General features: G+C 35.2%; 1 protein-coding gene across 1 annotated transcript; it reads right to left on the bottom strand.

Moving 5' to 3' along the window:
* Positions 1 to 716: 716 nt before the first annotated feature.
* On the bottom strand, positions 717 to 10,848 carry LOC133196168 (hemicentin-1-like). Its single transcript, XM_061332098.1, has 10 exons — positions 10,800 to 10,848; positions 10,337 to 10,645; positions 5,889 to 6,155; positions 4,806 to 5,075; positions 4,459 to 4,728; positions 3,529 to 3,798; positions 2,691 to 2,951; positions 1,750 to 2,043; positions 1,297 to 1,602; positions 717 to 844 (listed from the first exon to the last, which is right to left on the bottom strand). Exons 1-10 carry the CDS (start codon positions 10,825 to 10,827, stop codon positions 717 to 719), a joined length of 2,403 nt encoding a protein of 800 aa, XP_061188082.1. The 5' UTR covers positions 10,828 to 10,848.
* Between the last annotated feature and the right edge of the window lie 8,990 nt (positions 10,849 to 19,838).

Genomic DNA, 19,838 nt, shown 5'->3' with positions numbered 1-19,838 from the left:
GCTGTTTAAATTGGATATTTTCAAAGACCTTGAAAAGAAATTCAGAATTAATTTTATTCAACGTTTTTACCTTCGTTTACATATTGTCTGGTGTATTCTTCATACATATGATTATTGAAGCTGCTTTTTCTTTTTACAATCGCTTCATATGCTTCTGATCTGAATGTAAGATCAACACTAAAATACTCAAACATATCAAATTTAAAATCTTTAAAGATATTTTAAACATTTTCATATTATAAAAGTTTTTTTTCAGCAATTAATTGCACAATGCACAGGTAAATTACCTTTGTTTATTCACTTTCTTTTCTAGAAAAATGAAAACAAAAACATTTTTCCTTTGCATGGAGTATGTACACATACATGTTTTTAAAATCAGTAAAAAAAATATATATATATCAATCCATACATCGAATCTTTTTATTGTGTTGTTTATCCTTTATATTCAGTTTTATAGTAATGCCTTGAAAGTAATTAAATATAATACATGATTGATTCAATTATTTGAAATTCTTTGAAGTGAATATATCTAATAGAATTAAGTTCATAAAGATATCAACTTGAATAATATTTGCTAGAGTAAGCGTAGAAATCTTGTAAGATTTTTTAAAAAAAAAAACATGGGGCATATAATTCCTATCTAAAATCAGTCAAAAAAATATATCAATCCATGCATCGAATCTTTTTATTGTTTTATTTATCCTTTATTGTATAAGTTAATGTTTGAGTTTTTGAGTAGTACCTTGAAAGTAATTATATGATATGAAGGCCACCGCAGCGATGCTCAAAGCTAGCAAGGTGCCAAGGACAGCTCCAATGGCGATGGGTGCAGAAGACGTATCTTCTAGAATTATGTAAAAAATATACTAGTTCAATGAAGTTATTTTTGTAATTATTGTTCCATAATTTAGATTTAAATGTTTAAAAGAACTGCATTGTAAAAAATAATTGTTACACTTAAATTTCGTCGTCTTTAAAAATAAAGAAAATCGGAAAAGAAAAAAATGAAATAATTTCTTATACATCTCAGCAGTCACTTCAACCTTCTGGGCTTGCAAGGAAGGGTTATCTCTCTTTTAATGCTTATCAGCTTACCCCTTTCCTCCATCAACCCATCATCTGTGTTTGCACGAATTAAACTCAAAAAAGAGATTAAGGTACCCTTTGTACCAGAATTTCTTAATATTTTTGATCTTGCGAACAGATGAAAAGCCAGACAGACAAACAAGGTCAAAACATAACCTTCTTCCAATCTGGTTGGCGAAGGTAATTAACAAAGAATCGGATGATGATAACCGTTTAAAGTATCCGTGGTGCAGTTGACAACCTTTGACAGAGAGAACCCGTATCTATTACTGGTGACCACTCTAAAGAAGTACATCGTATTGTCTTGTAGACTGGAAACTGTAACATGCAAAAGTTCTTGTTTAATTCTTTCAGGAATGATGCCAGAGCCGTTAGAAAAGACTACACTATCAGGTTTGGTCGAGTATTGAACAAATGAATTTTGATCCTCGTAACCAAAGTAAGATGACTGCCAGGTTACGTGAGCTTTTCTGTTTCCACAAGAAACAAGTACTTGATCTGATTTTAAAGGTTTACCTAAAGAAAAAAAAAGATTGATCGTGAACTAAAAATATTTTTAAAAGTGACTGTGTTCCTTTCAAAACAGTTCTGTAATTGATTTATTATAATGTTTTTTTTTTCTTTTTACATTAACATACAATGTGGATATTTATTTAGATTTACTTTTAGGATTAACGTAGATATTTATTATTGTTGTTCCGTATGCGTTTGAAACAATCATTTTATATATCCCATGATCCTCTGGCTGGATATTTGACCTGCGCAGTGTGATGCGAAAGATGTTCGTGGAAATGGTGGATATACTGAGATCAATGAGAGTATTCGGAGCACCATTTGGGAGTGTCAATGTGTAGTTAGGCTGTGGATACGATAAGATGGTGACGTCACCGTCCAAGTATTTGTTATTTCCTATTGGAACGAAAACTGAACTCCCAGAAGAATTTAAACGTGGCGAACCTACAATAAAAATATTCATTTTAAAATGGTGACCTATAAATGCATTAAGCTAGTCTTCCTCGTTTGAAAGTTTAAAAATAAAAAAAAGTATTACTGTACTCCAAGGTAATGATTAATTTTTTTTTCAAAAACCAGGGGTTTTCGGTAGCTATGCTCCCCGTAGACCATTCGTAGTTTTTACCACTTTTTTCCCTTCAAGCGAGATCTTTGGAACATATGAAATCTATGGAATGGGAGGGGGGAGCGGGGGTGCGCTGAAAACCTTTGACTTGTGGAAAAGCATACTAAGGGTTTAAAAATATATCGTGGCAAAACAGGACAGCGTCTCTTTTCCGTGTTCAGCCAAAAACGTTTTAAATAAAGTTCAATTTGAATGGTAATATAGATACAAAAGATCTCGCCCTTCGTCAAGTGATACATGTATATGCATGATTTTTTTTTATAGAATGTGATGACAAATTTCGTATAAGTAAGGTTCGAAACTTTATATTTGAAACAAATATTTAGCTCTAAAAAACCTTTGCCAAGAAAGAGTTTTATCAGGATTCGGGAAATATAGGAAGCAGAAATTTGAAAACATTACTAGTATTTATTACTGAGTCTTTTGTAAAATGTTAGATCAGTCTTAATTTAATATTAGTACGTACAGTAGACATAGAGGTTTACGACTGTCGAGTAGTTATTTTGGATCCCGTTGCTGGCGACTACTCTAAATTGCCCAGTATCAGTACACCGAGCCCTTGATATGGTGTAAGTTGAAATCCCACTGACAGAACCCTGGGTATAAAGTTTATCATTGCCCCTGAACCAGGATACGCTTGAGGCCGGGTTACTGGTCACCGTGGTGGACATCTGGGCCCGTTGTCCCTCAGAGATCGTCAATGTCTGTCCATTAAGCGTAGGTCCATCTATACAGAATAAATTATATGTACATGTATTGTCTTTTTCAAAGCAAACGTGGAAGATTTTTTGAAAATATGATCATTCAATGATTGCAGATGAAACTTTAAAATTGAAGGCTTGGACTACTCTTGAGTTATTTTTTCTATAGGATATACATTTCATGATTAAGTCATTATTGCAAATCATTGGCTTCAGCGAAATGAATATAGAATGTAATTTAACATTTTAAAATGCTTTAAAAAATCATACACATGTACATGTATTGTTTTACATGTGTTTATTTCATGTTTGCTTCGTATACCTTTTACTACCGAAAAATTGAAAATAGCAGTAAGGTAATATCGACAATCGAATGGAATTTTCTTTTGAATTCTTTGTATTTGGAAATGTGGAGTAAATATGGGGATATTCAGTGATACTGATGCTTGATTTAAATATATTGAAATAAATAGTCTTGTTTCCCTTTTTTTTTTTCGACTCGTACAGTGTGCATGTGCGCGGGATCGTTTGTGTGAGAGATGAAGAGCGTTAAGCAATACTTAATACCGGTATTTATGACTGAGAGGAACAAAATTAACGTACACAAAACATCCACAAGGAATGATTGGGTTGTTCTGCCTTTTCCTCCACCAATATACGAATTTTCTGCGACACAGTAGTATGTTCCTGAGTTCCCTCTTCTAATGTAATTTAATTCAAGAGTATAGCCAGACTGTATGGGACTGGAACTTCCTGATTTGGTCCAAAAGACATTAGTTGAGGACGGATTTCCTTTGATGACGTTGCATTGCACCCTGACGTTGTCTTGCTCCACTGGTCTTATATCAGCGATTGTGGATACCAATGGAGGGTCTAAATGACATGTAAACGAATGAAATTTATTGCATCCTACTCTGAATAGAAAGCTCAAGAGGATTTTTTAGCACATCATGGGGCATTCTATATGCTATAATAGACAAAATTAGCTAAGAATGAAATAATGTTTTTAAATACTGTTTATAAATTTTCATTCTTAAAGTTAACCCACAAATATTGGTGAGAATTTAATTACTTTTATTCAAATTTTAACACCTTTCTTGATAGTTATTTACAACTGATCAGAATATAACTACAATATTTCGCCAACTTATTATTATTTATTGTTTATAAATATCAAAATTTTCATAAATTCAGTTCAATTAAGGTATCAAAATTATATCAAAACGCTATTATTTTATTAATGAGATAACATTTTGAGGCCAAACAATAAGGATAAGAAACATATATGTTTGCATAGAAAACACAATGACTGGCTTTTTAAGGTTTTTTAAAGAGCTCACTTTGGTAATTAGAATCACGTGCACGTATCTTGAACAATTTAACTTTTCTTTTAAAAAGGTACAACTTGGAAAGGAAATACAAAATCTGAGATGTGTGATGCTAAAGCAACGGCAATTTAAATCTATATTCCTTACAGGTTTGGCTCAGTATGTCAATATGATACCTAACAGATTATTGCAAAACATCACTCACATTGAACATCGACCACAAGTTGTTTAGAGTCGCTGCCTTTTGATCCAGACGTGTAAGTATTCTCTGCAGTACATATATAAGTTCCCGACTGATTCCTGTCTATACTGTACAGACTTAATTTGGTATTATTCTGTTGAAAATCATCGTCTTCCGATTTTGTCCAGTAGTAGAGTGTGCTCGAAGGGTTTCCGTTATTTGCAACACAGCTTACAATTAGATTATTATATTCCACAGGATACTGACTAGAAAATGCTGAAACTTTTGGAGGATCTGTAAAAAATAAAGGCCTGAAAAATAGTAAATTCTATCGTCTTTAAAACAATTATCTTAAAGAGCCCATAACTTACATTCTACATCAATCGTCATGGACTGTGTATCTCTCCCTCTGGTTCCACTGAAATAAGTATTTTCAGCTGTACAAGTGTAGCTTCCGGATTGTGATCTCTGTATGCTTGTTAAGCTCAATATTTTCCCATTTTGTAAGAATCCGTAGCCTGATCGGGTCCATCTTATCTGTGTGACAGAGCTGGGATTCCCTTCAGTGACGTTACAAACCACAGTAAGGTCATCCCCCTCTACTGGTTTCTGAGTTGTAAGTAGAGATATTGTGGGAGGATCTGTAAAAACATTTATTTCATACTATGATTTCATCATTTTTTCCATTGAATACAAGTTTTCTTTTGAATTCTTGGTTTAGCTAGACCTCAAAAATAGGCGATCAACGCACTACAATTGCTTCTGAAAATTATACATGTCAATAGAATTTGTATTTTTATCCAACTCTACAAAACTTGATCACCAGGAAAGGTAATGAAACTTCCATAATACTCAATTAATTCTTGGTAAGTCTTCATGAATTTATTTTTTCGAATAAGTTGATTAATTTAAATTTTAAAAATTGTATCCAACAACTGACACAATACAATAATATAAAACCAGAAGTCTCTGACGAGACTGTAGCTCTACTGGTTTGTACTTATAAGAAAGGAAAAAAGTAGCACTTGGACTTGAAACTATTCAACAGCAATAAATGGAATAATGATTCTTGGTTAAGGTTTACCATTTTTGTGGCAAGTTATATTGAAATCAGACCAAAACTGTAACAGTAGCCTTTTGAATGAATTCCACAGAAATTTCTACTTTTAGTAACTATGGTAACCACTGTTCATCAAAATAAAATTACGAAAAACAATAGACAGAATTATGTATCTCAGTGTAGTCTACTCGTGTGTCCAGTTATATATAGAAATCAGTCCAAAACTGTAGGAGGAGCATTTTGAAAAAAAAGTTTACAGACGACAGACAGACAGAAGGGCGGACGACGGACACCTTACTATCACATAAGCTCTTCTTGTCTCTGACAAGTAGAACTAAAAGAAAAAGATAATATCAAAAAATGGGATTTTGGATTGAAATCTTATTCAACATACACTGTACATCTAGCTGCAGTGTGTTATTGGAGATTCCTTTCCTTCCGCTACTGTAAGTGTTCTCTGCAAAACACACGTATGTCCCCGAATCACTTCTTGAAACGTTTGTTATGCTGAGGGTTTTTTGGTTTTGTCTGAAGTATGACTCGTCCTTGGTCCAATATACTGTTGTAGATGGCGGATTTCCCACGGTGTAATTACACGTGACAAAAACATATTGACCCTCAATTACTTTCTGTTCATTCATTGTGGACACATTTGGAGGATCTAGAATTAATTGTGATATCATAATAACTTAGTTTTATAATACATTTACATATGTGCTTCCTTTCTAAGCATAAAAGAATTGAGAAGATATGTCTTTTTTGAAAGACCAGCAGTGGAGTATCTTTTTATAGTTTTCAGAAAGGTTTAAAATCATTCTTTTATGACTAAGGTACAATGAGAAAATTGATCATTATTTTTAATAAGAAAGCTATTAAATAAAATTTAAAAAGTCTTTTTTTGAAAAAAATTGTGATACCTTTCCCAAAAGTGATCATACCTACATGCAGAAGTGAAAGATAAGCACATAAAAATACTCTTGTTAACGGTGAGTAATGTCTGGAGGTGTTTTCATTGCAGTGGTATAGTTTCACTTTCACTTCGCGAATATATATACACCATTTTAACTCGTTAGATCAAGCAAAAGTAAAATTACATAATTGTTACAGTGATACGGATCAAGATTTAACAAGTTCTTTTACTATATACATGTATGTGTGTTTTATTTTCAGTCTATTCAAAGAAACTACATGTAATTTCCATGATAGCCTGAGACACCTTATAATATGCGAGTTTCGAGATTGTAACTCTCCTACGATAGAGGCGCAAAAAGTATCCATACCAGCATGGAAGTGGGATAGGTTGCTAATGTATACAAAAGTGCATAAATAAATGAACGATGGGTATGGCTTTTAAAATTCATTTAATGTTATAGAAAGATGATAGTGCTAAGCAATGATCATTTTGATTTTTTTTATAAAGCTCTACTATACATATGTACACAATTTGCTTTCAATTAGGATACTTGAAAACGAAAGAACCGTCATAGTCTTTGCAAGAAAAATAATTCTTTGATTGTACAAACCTTTTCTAAAAAGTTACTGCGCTCTTTGAAGTTATAATAAGGGAAATAGTCATTCAGAATGCCGACATACAATGATCAGATGCGTGTGTATTTATTAGAGATCCGTATCTCTTCCCTCGTTTAATAAGGTCTAATGCACTGATATTTTCTTTTGTTCCGATTTTTATTTTCTTTTGTTCCGATTCTTTGTTCGTAGAAAAAAATTGAAGCCTTTAATTCGGTAAATTTCGAGTTGAAGAGTGCATCCCGACAATCAGTTATGATGGCACATCGATGATGTAATGTATCCAATATATAAATAACTGTCCCATCTGCCTGCTTACGCGGAAACAAAACTCCCCTCCGTAACGAAAGAGCGCACCAAGGGAGATAATCTCGAAACTTGCGTATTGTATTGTCCCTAATACATGTAAATATGCACGCTCTGATACTGAGCCATTCGTTTCGGTTTTGGCGGCTTTTTAACCCCACCTTTGCAAATTTATTGTCATTTATTCAGTCATTTGAGATCAAAAGTGGTTGTTACGCGTTGACAAGTAAACATTATATTATTATAAAGAAACATGGAATGAATTTGAGGTTATTTTAGTAATGGAAAAATTTGGGTGACAAAAAAGTTTTTCCTTACAATCGATAAGCCAGCATTGAATTAAGTTGCCCAATTAGAGCTGAAGCTGATTGGTCCGTTAAGTCGGCTTATTGTTTTTTCTGAGTGGTTTTCAATGTGTCTGACCAAAGTACTGACAATATCCAAAACCGGAGATAGTGGTCCGAAAGGATATGACCTGTATATGGTGCTTGTATTTTTAGCTTAGAAAACATAATTTTAAATCGTTACAATAAGGGGTACTTACTTTTGGTCGCTTAGGGGCACTTACTGACTAGTTGTGAGAATTTCTCGCCTAATTCGGGCTTTACTCAGACATCGGAAGCTCTTAGAGTTCATTTATTATACACTCAAACTATCAAACAGTGATATGTGATGTACAATATAAGTCGTCATGGTTCAGTTGTGAAAAAAATCAAATACATTATGATATAATAACATAAATGAGAGACATACATGTGTACAAAATATAGCAACAAACACAATGAAAACAGAAAGGAAAGGAATGGGGACACAAATTACGGAGGACAAACTATATCGTTTATTTTAGATATGAATATACAGAGATTTTTTGAAGATTTATAATTTGTAATTGACATAATTTCAGTAATTTTTTAAGTGGATTTTGGCGTTTTACAAAATATGGGGTGTAAAAGATTCTTTCTTAATACTACTCAATTTTTTACATTCTACAATGAAATGGAATTCGTCTGCTATTTGCCCTGAATTCTTGATACATAGCCTTTCATCCAATGGAATAATTGACCATCTACCAATCTCAATTGGGCTGTGGTGGTTTGAAGTTCCAAATTTTAACAGTAGGTTTTCAACCCCCAAATATTACAGCCATAAGTCAAAATTGGTACAACAAGTAATTAGTTTATCAAAAAGATCTATTGACATTCATTTGGTAAGTTAATTGTCAATTTGTGTCTTATCTTCCTTATAATACGATACATTGCTTTCTGTGCTTGTTTACTTAAATGTTTTGGCCTTCCAAATGAGCCTGAATGTGAAAATTTTATCCATAGATACTTATGATAGAATACCTTTTTGACATAGGTCCTTTAGAAAATATTAAAATCTTTGTCTTACTAACATTAACATCAAGTTTACATTGTGAAAAATACAAATAAGAAGCATTCATAGCATTTTACAGATCTACATCTGTGTCAGTCATGATAACAGTAACATCTGCATATAACAAAATAAAAAGCTTAAGATATACATATAATTCTTCTTCAATAGCATCTGTTATGCTTTGCAAACCAAAAATATTTTTGTCTAAGAGAAACTTTTTCAGGTTACATTGTATTAATATATAAGGTGAATAAAAAAGGTGAAAGGTTATCACCTTGGCGAACACCAACATTACAGTTAAAATAATCTGTAATTGTGTCATTTAAATTAATCATAGATTTAATTCTTATGTACATATTTCTCAGTTAAACAAAATGAAATCAGGTTGAATCTTGCAGAATGTCCGTCGCAATCTCGCGTTTTCTAACATTTATGTGTTACGTTTATATTTTTATTAGCAAATTAAGATCGGGAATGCCTATGATCGTGACTTAATTGTTTTCCTTGCATGATTATCTTGCATATTTTTGTTTGCAACTGCACCAAAATACCTTGAATTTTGTTTTTGTCATACTTAACTTCTGCAGAGGAAAACAGGCTTAATATTAATAAATTCTATGGTAATATGAGGTATATTTTAACCTCAATATCTTTTTCTGCTTTTTCATCACTTCATTATTAGTCCCCTACCGGTAAAACCGGAGGGGACTATAGGTCTCCTCTGAGTCTGTCCGTCCGTCCGTCCGTCCGTCCGTCTGTCTGTCTGTCTGTCTGTCCCTCTGTCTGTCTGTCAGTCTGTCCCACTTGGTTTTCCGCACTTTTTTTTCTAAACGCTTGCAGATATTGAGCTGATTTTTGGTATATGAGTGTATCTTGATGAGTTACAGACCAAGTTTACATTTCGTCCCGCTTCAATGATTTTTGACGGAATTATGACCTTTTCAATTTTTCAGGGTTTTCCGCATTTTTTTCTAAATGCTTGCAGATATTGAGCTGATTTTTGGTATGTGACTTTACCTTGATGATTTATAGATCAATTTTGAATTTCGTTCCGCTTCATTGATTTTTGACGGATTTATGGCATTTTCAATTTTTAACGGGAACCAGGTTACACTTGCCGGTAGGGGACTAGTATTGCTAATGCAATACTCTCAGAATGCTTGTTTCATTTTACTTTGTGAATAAAAAAGGCAATATATATGATAAGATTTAGACTGAAAAATCTGTGTTGATATTTTGAGCATTAATAATAATAAAATATCATTTAAAAAATATATGAATAAATTTTTTTAAAAATTAAAAACAAAAGGAAAAAAAATGAACAACGAGTTTCATTTGGTTGAATGATTGATATATATTTCGCGTGGCATCCTGTATTTGTTTAACATTTTTTACAATCAAAGACAATAGTTAAAATTAGATGTTCCGAATCCGCTTACACAGAGGATTCGGAACATCTAATTTTAATTGCATTGACTCAAAGATTACAATAAATATTTTATATCTTCGGATACTTTACAGATTTGTTATTGTTTAGTTATGAAACACTATTTATTGTTGATAAATGACGTATATTATTCAAAATTCTTAGTATTTGGATTTGTTTTCAACGGTTTGTGTTTGGATACTTACATTCAACATTAAGAGTATAATTTTCTATTGGAAAACTGCTGCTTTCATTGGCCATATAAAATGCACCGGCATCGGAGATCTGGGTGTTTGTAAAACAAACGGCTAATTGCACACTGCTCTCGTTGCAAGAAAACATCGGATTCCTATTCCAATAATTTGAATCTAGTAATATATTCTGATTACTATATTTTACACAGAGTTGTGCTTTGTCTCTCATAATGATCACTTTATCTCCATAGGTCATCGAAGGCTTCCAAAACGAAATGCAGGTATCAGATCCAATTTCAGAGGTAACGATATTCTGGCAACCTGTAAGGTAAAAATTAACATTGTCAGTAACGTCAGTGACATATTTCTTTTCGCTAATGTGAAAAAGAACTGAACTCTAAGTCTTTAACAATAATTAAAACAAAGGCCCACAGGAAAAGATGAGACAAATTTTGAAGATCTAGGATCAACTTACTGAGAAATTTAAGGAACTCCAACATCATTAGCACAGTAACAACAATCTTTGCCATCTTGTTTCTGCGTGGGACTCTTCTACTTCCGGTATGAAGTTCTACTATATTTAATGCTGCGTGCAAGGTGTTTTTTTAAATGACTGGAAATGGTGTTTATCGCTGTGCATAAATTATACCCAAACATTCCTTTCACTGTGTTTTACTTTAAAATACATATGTGATACAGCGAATTAAGTTTACATTGTAAAACTTTACAACAAATGAACATGAACTCTCAATCGTTTATATTTAATAATATAAATAAGTTATCAAGTTTGTTTAGGGCATGATGGATGTTCCCTCGAAGTACATTGTAGTTGAAAGAATTTAATTTGAAGTTACAGTCAATGTGTATGCTCTAGATAAGTCGGTATCGAAAATATTTTCATATTTTTTAACAACCTGATAAGGTATAATTCAAAATGATCAGTAGTTCGGTATAAGACAGCTAGACTTTTTTTCTGGATTTAGCATGCACACTATACAAGTATTGCAGACAATGACATCCAACAAAAACAACATATTTTAGTAAGCTTCATCTATCATTTATTACTCGTACTAAATTTCTGTCGAACTATCCGACTTTTGTTGGAATTTTATTTTTGAAAAAAAATTTCCTTAAGAATAATAAAGTAGAGCTCAGAAGTAACAAAACAGGAACAATACTGAGCATCGGGTAAAAATCATTCAATGCATTGAGAAGAACAGGAAATAAATAGAATGTGATCATCTTTAATTTTTATTCATTAAACAATCATTTCAAACAATTATTTCAAAGTTGTTTTCCTTGTATAACCTTTTAAAAAATGAATTGCATATGCATCAATGCACCCATAAAACTTTTGTTAGAAAGATATTCACAGAGATCAAATAAGAAAATATTTTTAAAATAAGGTACATGTACACCATATATTATGCAAGTATCAAGTGGCTGTGGACTATCACAGTGGCGGATTCAGGGGGGGGGGGGTCGGGAACAAACACCCCCACCCCACCCCCGCTCAATCAAAAAAAAAACAGTTACAAGTGTTATTTAAACAATATATTTCATAAAATAATCATGTTGATTGATCATATTTGATAACATCAGGAGTAACCCTTTGCGCGCAGGACACAGCAGACCCTTTTGACATTCAGCAGGCATGCTATCAAATGTGTCATAAGACTAGTCCTAAGATATGACTGAAGAGATGTCTTATGACAAAACTCAGTATGGTCCTAAGAGAGTTCTTAAGATAGACATAGAAGCTTTCTTAAGAATGTCCAAACTAGGATAGACTTCTTAAGATAATTCTTAAGATTCTTAGGATAATTTTTAAATACTAGTATTGTAAAATTACAACATCGTTTATATAAAAAGAAACATAATAAAGGTGACTTATAATGAAATGATTAAATAACTTAACAAATGAGTATTCATAATACAAATGTTTAATTGTAAACATTCTTTCTTATTTAAAAAATCAATTAATGGACCTTGTGACGGTACATATTGTTTCTCTTCGTATTGTCGTCGGCGATAATATGTACCCTCACACCTCATATTGTCGTCAATCGGTACATATTGTCGCCAGCTGAAAAGTTACACAGCACAAATTGTCGCTGGCGACATTATGTGCCTACCTGCAATGCACATATTGTCGCCCCACAGATATTTGTTGCGGGTTTTTTTTTTTTTTAGTTTTGTGAAGGTAATTGGTGTGTAAATCACACTGACGTGTCTCGTATGCAATTTCATGCAAGGGGATTGTTACGACACATATTGTCGTCTTGTTTATATTGTCGCCGGCGACAATGTTTACCTTTCCTACACATATTGTCATCCATCGGTACATGTCGCTGACAATACCTGACAATGGTTCTATATAAAAATTCAATGACTATTAATGAGAAGAATATCTTTTCAAAGAATTTTCCTATATAAAATGTTGATCGCCCACTGTGGCCCCTCCTTAGCCCCGGAGCTCAAGATTTGAACAAATTTGAATCTACAGTCTACGCTACCTGAGGATATTTCCATATAAATATGGCTAATCATGGGCTTGCTGTTCTTATAATAGGGATAACGCAAAAATATTTTCCAGATAATCATAACTACTGAACACAAAAATAAACATTGTCTCGAAGTACATGTACATATAACGCTAAAAAAAGATGCATATATGCATACATGTATATCAAGAATTACGGTATCTTGGCATATTATAGTGATGTACACCAATCCTGGACCCAATTTTCTGATCGAAATCTTTTCTTCCTACGGTATTGCTAATTAAATAATACTAAAATAAATACAACTTTTGTATTTATCTTTCTGCCATGAACCATGTCTGTCTTTCTTTCTTTCTCTCTCTCCCTCTGTGTGTGTGTCATAGAATTAGAGATGAAGATCATTTAGAGTCCTGCTCCAAAACATTCAGAAGTTTATCGAGACAACAAGTGCAGAAAACAATGAGGAAACATGGATAGGACTGCTAACTCAGACATATCCCTGGTATTCGTGATATGTTATTAAAAATAACGATGTTCATTGATTGATTAACTGTATAATGTTTTACGTCTTATTCGATAATTTTTACCAATAAAGAGACGTCAGCATATGAAGGGCTTCAAATTAGGTTGTTTACTCGGCACTCGGGGCCATCAAGCAGTGAAGGTCTTTATCGTGCGAGTTCCTGCCGTGACACGGATCCTTGGTTTTTAAGGTTTCATCCGAGGGACCAGCAACTTTCACTTCGTGGTACTGAGCGCTTGGCGGAGGAACAGTTGCTATCTACTTTTTTATCGCGGCCGGGGTTCGAACCCATGACTTCTGATCACAGAGCGAGCGCTCTACCGACTGAGCTATAGTGACGGTAAACGACGAGTATTAATAATCTCTTTTTATGATAAAATAGTAATGATATCTTTATAAAAACAACCGGGGGTGTAATCTCTAGTCAAAATGATCAAAAATACCAAAAGGAACACTTCAACACTTTGTTATAAATGGAGTGCCAAATAATTGGGCCGGGATTGGTTTTGGTGTTTAAAAAAGCCTTTCCATTTCTGTTCCAGTCAATGGTAATACCATTTGAGCTATTCTCGCTTTAAAAACAGATGGTTTAACCTGTTGTCAAAATCCACCGTGTATATCCCAACATGCGGGGTGTATACTATGTCGTGTACGGGGTTTATTCTTTCGAAGCGATAAAAAGGGGGTCGAGGTACGTTTTATGTTGAGTTTCTCAATTTATGGACACAGTTCGCCAGAAAGCATCATTTTAGTAGCATATGGATACCTATGAATATACTGTACACTAGTTTCATCAAACACCTCAACACAATTCCGAAGATCTGAGCAAGATTGGCGTTACATTGTATATGATCAAATAACAGAACAAAGCTTTGCTATGTAATCACTTTTATATTACTGTTAAACATATGTTATCTATATTAATGTAAGTATAAATTGTCTTGAAATAAAATAGTTCGTATTTAAAGATATTGACGAAAAATGAACATTCTACCAGGGGTGCATGCAACCAATTGGACCCGGGGTGTATGTTAGTACAATTGTTAGTGCGAAATATCATCGAAAATATAATACATACAAATGTATAAAAAAGACCTTAATGCTGAACCAAGAATTAATTTCCAAAAATTAAACATATTGAAGTACTAAATAAACAAGCTTAAAATTTCAAAGGACTCAGTTAAAAAATTACATCAAACACTGCATGAATTGTGTATGAATATTTTTTTTTATTTTCAATAAGTGAAAAAAGGGTAAAGATAACGAACAGTGATCGATCTCATAAGAACTTCAAACAATACAAATCTGTGAACACAGACTCCTGGAAAATCATATATGTATAATCAGTATTTTTTGCCAATGCAAAAAGATAAAAAAAAACCTGTTTATTCAAAGTCATTAATTAATATAAATAAATATTTTAAGCATAAATCATGAAAGACATAAATTTTAATTGTTAAAATGATTCATATTAAACAATCATTAGAAGAAGAACTGGATGAGATGCCTTTAAATTGAAAAAAAATGGGGGGATTTGTTGGTCATCATATTGGGTCTGTTGATAATTTATAAGCTGGTTTGTTTTGTATTTGAGTATGTTTTTGAATATTAATTGTTCATCAACAATTAAGGTCCCTTTTTACCTTTACATTTGATACGTGTCATCATAAACTTTCACTATAAGGTCAATCTCTACATCCATCTGCAAAGCAAAATAGAATGAGTAAAAGGGAGACAAACATGTATCAAATTCGTTCTGTAAATCGATTTCATGTACCATGGGTTGCGCTATATTACAAAGCCGGCGAATAACATAAAACATTAAATAGTGCAACTCGTATCACAACCATCACTTGTATATGTTATATTTTAATGATACTTCGTCCCAAGATATTCATAAAAGTAGGCGTTATACATGATCCGGGGTCTAACAGGTTGCAAATACCCCATTCATTTTTCGTCAATATCTTTAATTACGAACTATTTTATTTCCAGACAATTTATACATACATTTATATGAGTAACGTGTGTTTAACAGTAATATAAAAGTGATGATATACCGAAGCTTTGTTCCGATATTTGATCATAAAAACAATGTAGCGTCAATCTTGCTCTGATCTTCAGAATGGTGTTAAAAGTATTCTGAACACTTCTTTTCGTATGAAAACTTAAAATATACGTATACTTAAAATCACTCAGGCTCAACACAAAATTTTAAATCATAGGAAATCATTCAAAAAACGTATAACTACATGTTGTAATATCCTCTCTCAGCGCAGAGGACCTCCAAAAACATCAGAGGTGGGATGAATTGCAATGGAGGAGTAAGCATCCCCTGCCTACCGGTCACACCCGCCGTGTGTTCCTTGTCATAATCGGGAAAAAAGGAAAAATCCGTAGACAATTCATTGTGTAAATAATGGGCTAACAATTAGTATGAAAAACGTCAGTCAGCATTCGACTTAATGACAGATTACAAATGTAAAGAGTCAATTCGTACTCAAGGCTTTTTTAAGCCTGTGTAAATGTAAATGGCATCGAACGGAGGCCGTGCATACCCCCGCCGATGATCGTACGGCAAGGGACTCCAGAGGAAAACATTTTTGACCGGCATTGCACCGATTACCGGCCGGACATCGTCCGGACGTCAGACACATCTTCACCGATCATTCTACAATGCTCGGCCGGTGACCGGCCATCTTACAGACATTGTAGGAGGCCCGGGTGATGGTCGGCCGAAGTAACTTGATCTTTCGTGGCCGATGACGATTCTTTCTGACAAGTAGTGTAAAATGACCACCCTTCCTAGCATGGTCAATCAACCACAATGGCTTTGGGACCGAGACATCTGAGATTGGTCATGCTGCAGCAACAACTCGCACAAGCCCGGCTTCAACATGATATTATCTTGGCGACGTTGTTAGAAGAAGCAGAACGAGAGCGACAAAGAGTCCCAAGACGAAGAAGAAGGTGTGAACCCGAGACTGGATATTGAAAATAGCCCGGTTTGGGCAGTACGTAACTCTAAGGAGGGAGCTTGAGGCGGAGCATTAGTCAGACTTCAAGTCTTTCCTCTGCATGGAACCGGAGATGTTCCGCGAGCTTCTGGCACGAGTGGGGCCACGCATCGCCAAGAAGACAACGTTAGTTTACATGAAAATGTGGTGAATTTACATCAAATTTTGCAAACACATCTGTTCCAAATTTATTTTATACTTATATTTAATTTATTAATGGTATTTGTTCTCTTTTTCGTGTTTCAGGCAGAGGGCTCACTTGGAACTTAGTCTTAAGTTGGCGATCACCCTCTGCTTCCTGGCCACTGGCGCCAGTACCCACAACGTGGCCTTCGCGTTTCAAGTCTCCCACGACACCATCTCACTGTTTGTGCCGGAGGTCTGCCACGCCATCCTCAAAGAGTACCAGGCTGATGTGTGGGAGACTCCGTCGACTGAAGACGCCTGGGGGGAAGTGGCACAACAGTTCCAGAAGAAGTGGAACTTCCCTCATTGCTGCAGGGCCTTGGACGGCAAGCATATCGCCATTCAGAAGCCGACAAAGAGCGAAACCGTATTCGCACCGCTACCTGCCAAGGCAAGAGAGGATCTGCAACCGCCGCGTCATGGAGAACGTGTTTGGGATCCTGGCCAACCAATTTAGATGCCTGCTGAACACCTTGAAACTGAGGCCGGTGAACGTGTGTGTGGCCAAGGAATGCCTGACCCTCCACAACATAATGAGGATACGTTACCCACGGATCCAGTATGCGGACCTCGACCGCGAGGACGACCAGAGTCAACTCCTCCAAGGGGCTTGGAGAGACAACGCTGTCATGCATGACGTGCAGGCTGCAGGCCGCGGACCAAAGACCAATGCGGCTGGCAAGGAGCAAAGGGCTTATCTGAAGAAATATTTTAATAGTCCTGCAGGAAGTTTCCCCAGGCAGGATTTTGCCATAGACAATCGACTTTTATATTATATTCATGCTTGTGATAGACAATTGACTCATTTATATCTTTGTCCTCTCACATGTGTATAAATATGTTTTTAAGATTTGATGAAGATGTTTTTACATTGAAATAAAAAAGAGTTGTTTAATAAATTAAAAACATTTCCTTTGTATTTTTTTTTATAATAATTTGGTTGAAATAACACCTGCGCACTTAAAACTTGTCAAAAACCACAAAGTGTTTTTTCATTTCCAGTCTTTGACCTTTTAACAAGAAGAGGCATTGTAAAAATATCAGGAAAAGTCTATTTTTACTTTTGTTTTTACTTGTTATATATTTTTCTTTGGTCTCTTGACCTTTAAATTTTGTGATCTATCAATACTAATTTAACAATTAAATTATTTGACCTGTACCATTTGACCTTGTAATAATTTGATCTTTAATTTCTTTCAAGTGACCTTACTTTTATCAACTTCAATTTGTTGTTGTTTTTTTCTTTGACCTTCAAATCATTCAATTATTATAGTCAAGACAGAAACACAAATTTCTTTCAGACCATGGATGCTTTATTACAGCATAAGACATATAATGTGACTGAGGTACATATAAAACGCATGCTACAAGATAAATAAGTCCGGCGTAACATTTAATCCATAGAACAGTAGAAGTCCATTATCTGACGCAGCTGACATTGATGTCGCATTCCTTCTCTTTGAGTGACGTAGACCAGGGGGTTCATCTATGTTTCCGAATAAGGTTACCGTTTCCTCGGGTGTCGGATCCTCGCTGCAGAGTGTCCCACGGGCCTCTCAAAGAGTCTGTGACACCGTCTCCACAGACAGAGGTGTTGAATTCAAGGGATGATGTAGGTTGATGCGGGGTGCACAGCAGCGAGGCAAGTTAATCAGACAAGGTCCATGCATGGTTGATCATGGAAGTGTTGCTGCTGGCAGAGACTCCCAACGACAAACTTGTTCCGAAGTCCCAGGAGGTGACAGGTTTTGTGGGGACAGACTGTGCTCTGGCTGGACAGGACATCTGAAACATAGTAACAGATAAACATTATTGTAATGCAAAAGAAAAATATAAGTTTTATGTATAAAACGTTCATGTTGCAAAATAACTACTATGAGGTGTACTAAACAATGTCACAAGCAAAGAAAAACTACCTGTAGTTGTGCAAACTGCTGCTGCTGCGGAACAGGGTGGGCGGTGAAGAGGCAGGAACTGCGTCACCGGCTGGAAGGCTTGGAGTTGTTGTTGTGTGGCCAAGTTCAACGAGTCGGTTATCTCGCTCTGCACCGATACCAGCCACTCTGCCTAGGCCGTCCGCTCCACCTTCTGGGCTGCAATTGTGATCTGGAAAGCCTGCAGCTGTGAACAGAACATGTAACATAGCATTTACTTGTAAATTCAAAAGAAATACAAGTTTGCATCTTGTAATGCAAGTATAAGACAATGCTCAAGGTTGCAAGTGTATAGTCATGTATTTGCCTTCTGTTCAGCCTCCTTGGTCTCCTTGGCACTCTTCTCTAATAGTGCACCAAGACTTCCGAAAACACCTTCTTGGACGACTTGGCTTCTTCGTCTCTGCCGTCACCACTGCCGGAGTGATGGGACCCTGCTCACCTGCCACTGACATGTTGTCACCCGACTCCGACTCGTCACCACCAGCATCGCCTCCGACCTGAAGCATAGGCAAGCAAAAAATGTCATTTGAGTTGTGTGCAAGAATGGATAAGGTAAGAATGCATAAGATAAAAATAGATAATAATTGCATTATTACAATTATATTCAATTGTTATACAAGAGATACTGTAATGGTAGGAATGGATAAGAATGTATAAGAAGAATGGATAACAATTGCACTAAGACAAACATTATTGTAGTGCAAAAGAAAAATATAATAAGAATGGATAAGACATAACAACTCGACAAATTCTACTTGCAGATGCTTACCTTTCCGCATGTCTCTGATTGTGTCCGAGGCTTGTGGTAGGGGTCTAGGAAAGCGTACGCTGCCAACTTGAAACTCTGGAGAGGAGTCAACCTCTTCCTGCAACCAGATCCGCTTTTCTTCTTGGTATCTTTCTTCAGCTTGTGGTGGTCGGTCCTCATGGAAACAAATTGGCGGTTGATGGCCGCAGCTAAAACACACAAAAAAGAAAAAAGAACATTATGACATTTAAAAGAAACATTTGTAATTGAAATCTTATTCAAAATTTTTTTCAATTATTCACAATTTTCATACAAGAGATAATATATAAAGGGCTCATTAGATAGGCCAATTTCCCTAATTCCCCAATTTCCGAATTCGGTCAGCTGCTTGTCTCGTAGTTGAGTGTTTTTGTAGTTTGGATCGGCCTGGTCATAGAACATGGGCATGCCCTCGAACCAGCTGGCTATACTCTTCATGGTGTCCATCAATATTTCTTCTAGTGGCATCCCGTCGCCCGCGTGGCGCAGTGGTTAGAGCGTCTGCTCTAGAGTCGCGAAGTAAGGAGTTGATCCTTACGTCTCGGGTTCGAATCCCACTG

The sequence above is a fragment of the Saccostrea echinata genome, unplaced genomic scaffold, assembly GCF_033153115.1.
Source record: "Saccostrea echinata isolate AGI-Se365-2 ecotype Australia unplaced genomic scaffold, CSIRO_AGI_Sech_v1 ptg000030l, whole genome shotgun sequence".
NCBI classification, from domain to species: Eukaryota; Metazoa; Mollusca; class Bivalvia; order Ostreida; family Ostreidae; genus Saccostrea; species Saccostrea echinata.
The sequence above is the reverse complement of the archived record's forward strand: the minus strand, read 5'-3'. Positions and strand labels throughout refer to the sequence as shown.

Coding starts and splice junctions, on each gene's coding strand:
- LOC133196168 (XM_061332098.1), bottom strand. CDS start 10,827: ATGATGTTGGAGTTCCTTAAATTTCTCA. Junction 5,076..5,888: donor ACTGCAGCTAGATGTACAGT/GTATGTTGAATA, acceptor ATGTTTTTACAG/ATCCTCCCACAATATCTCTA. Junction 3,799..4,458: donor ACTTGTGGTCGATGTTCAAT/GTGAGTGATGTT, acceptor CATGTCATTTAG/ACCCTCCATTGGTATCCACA.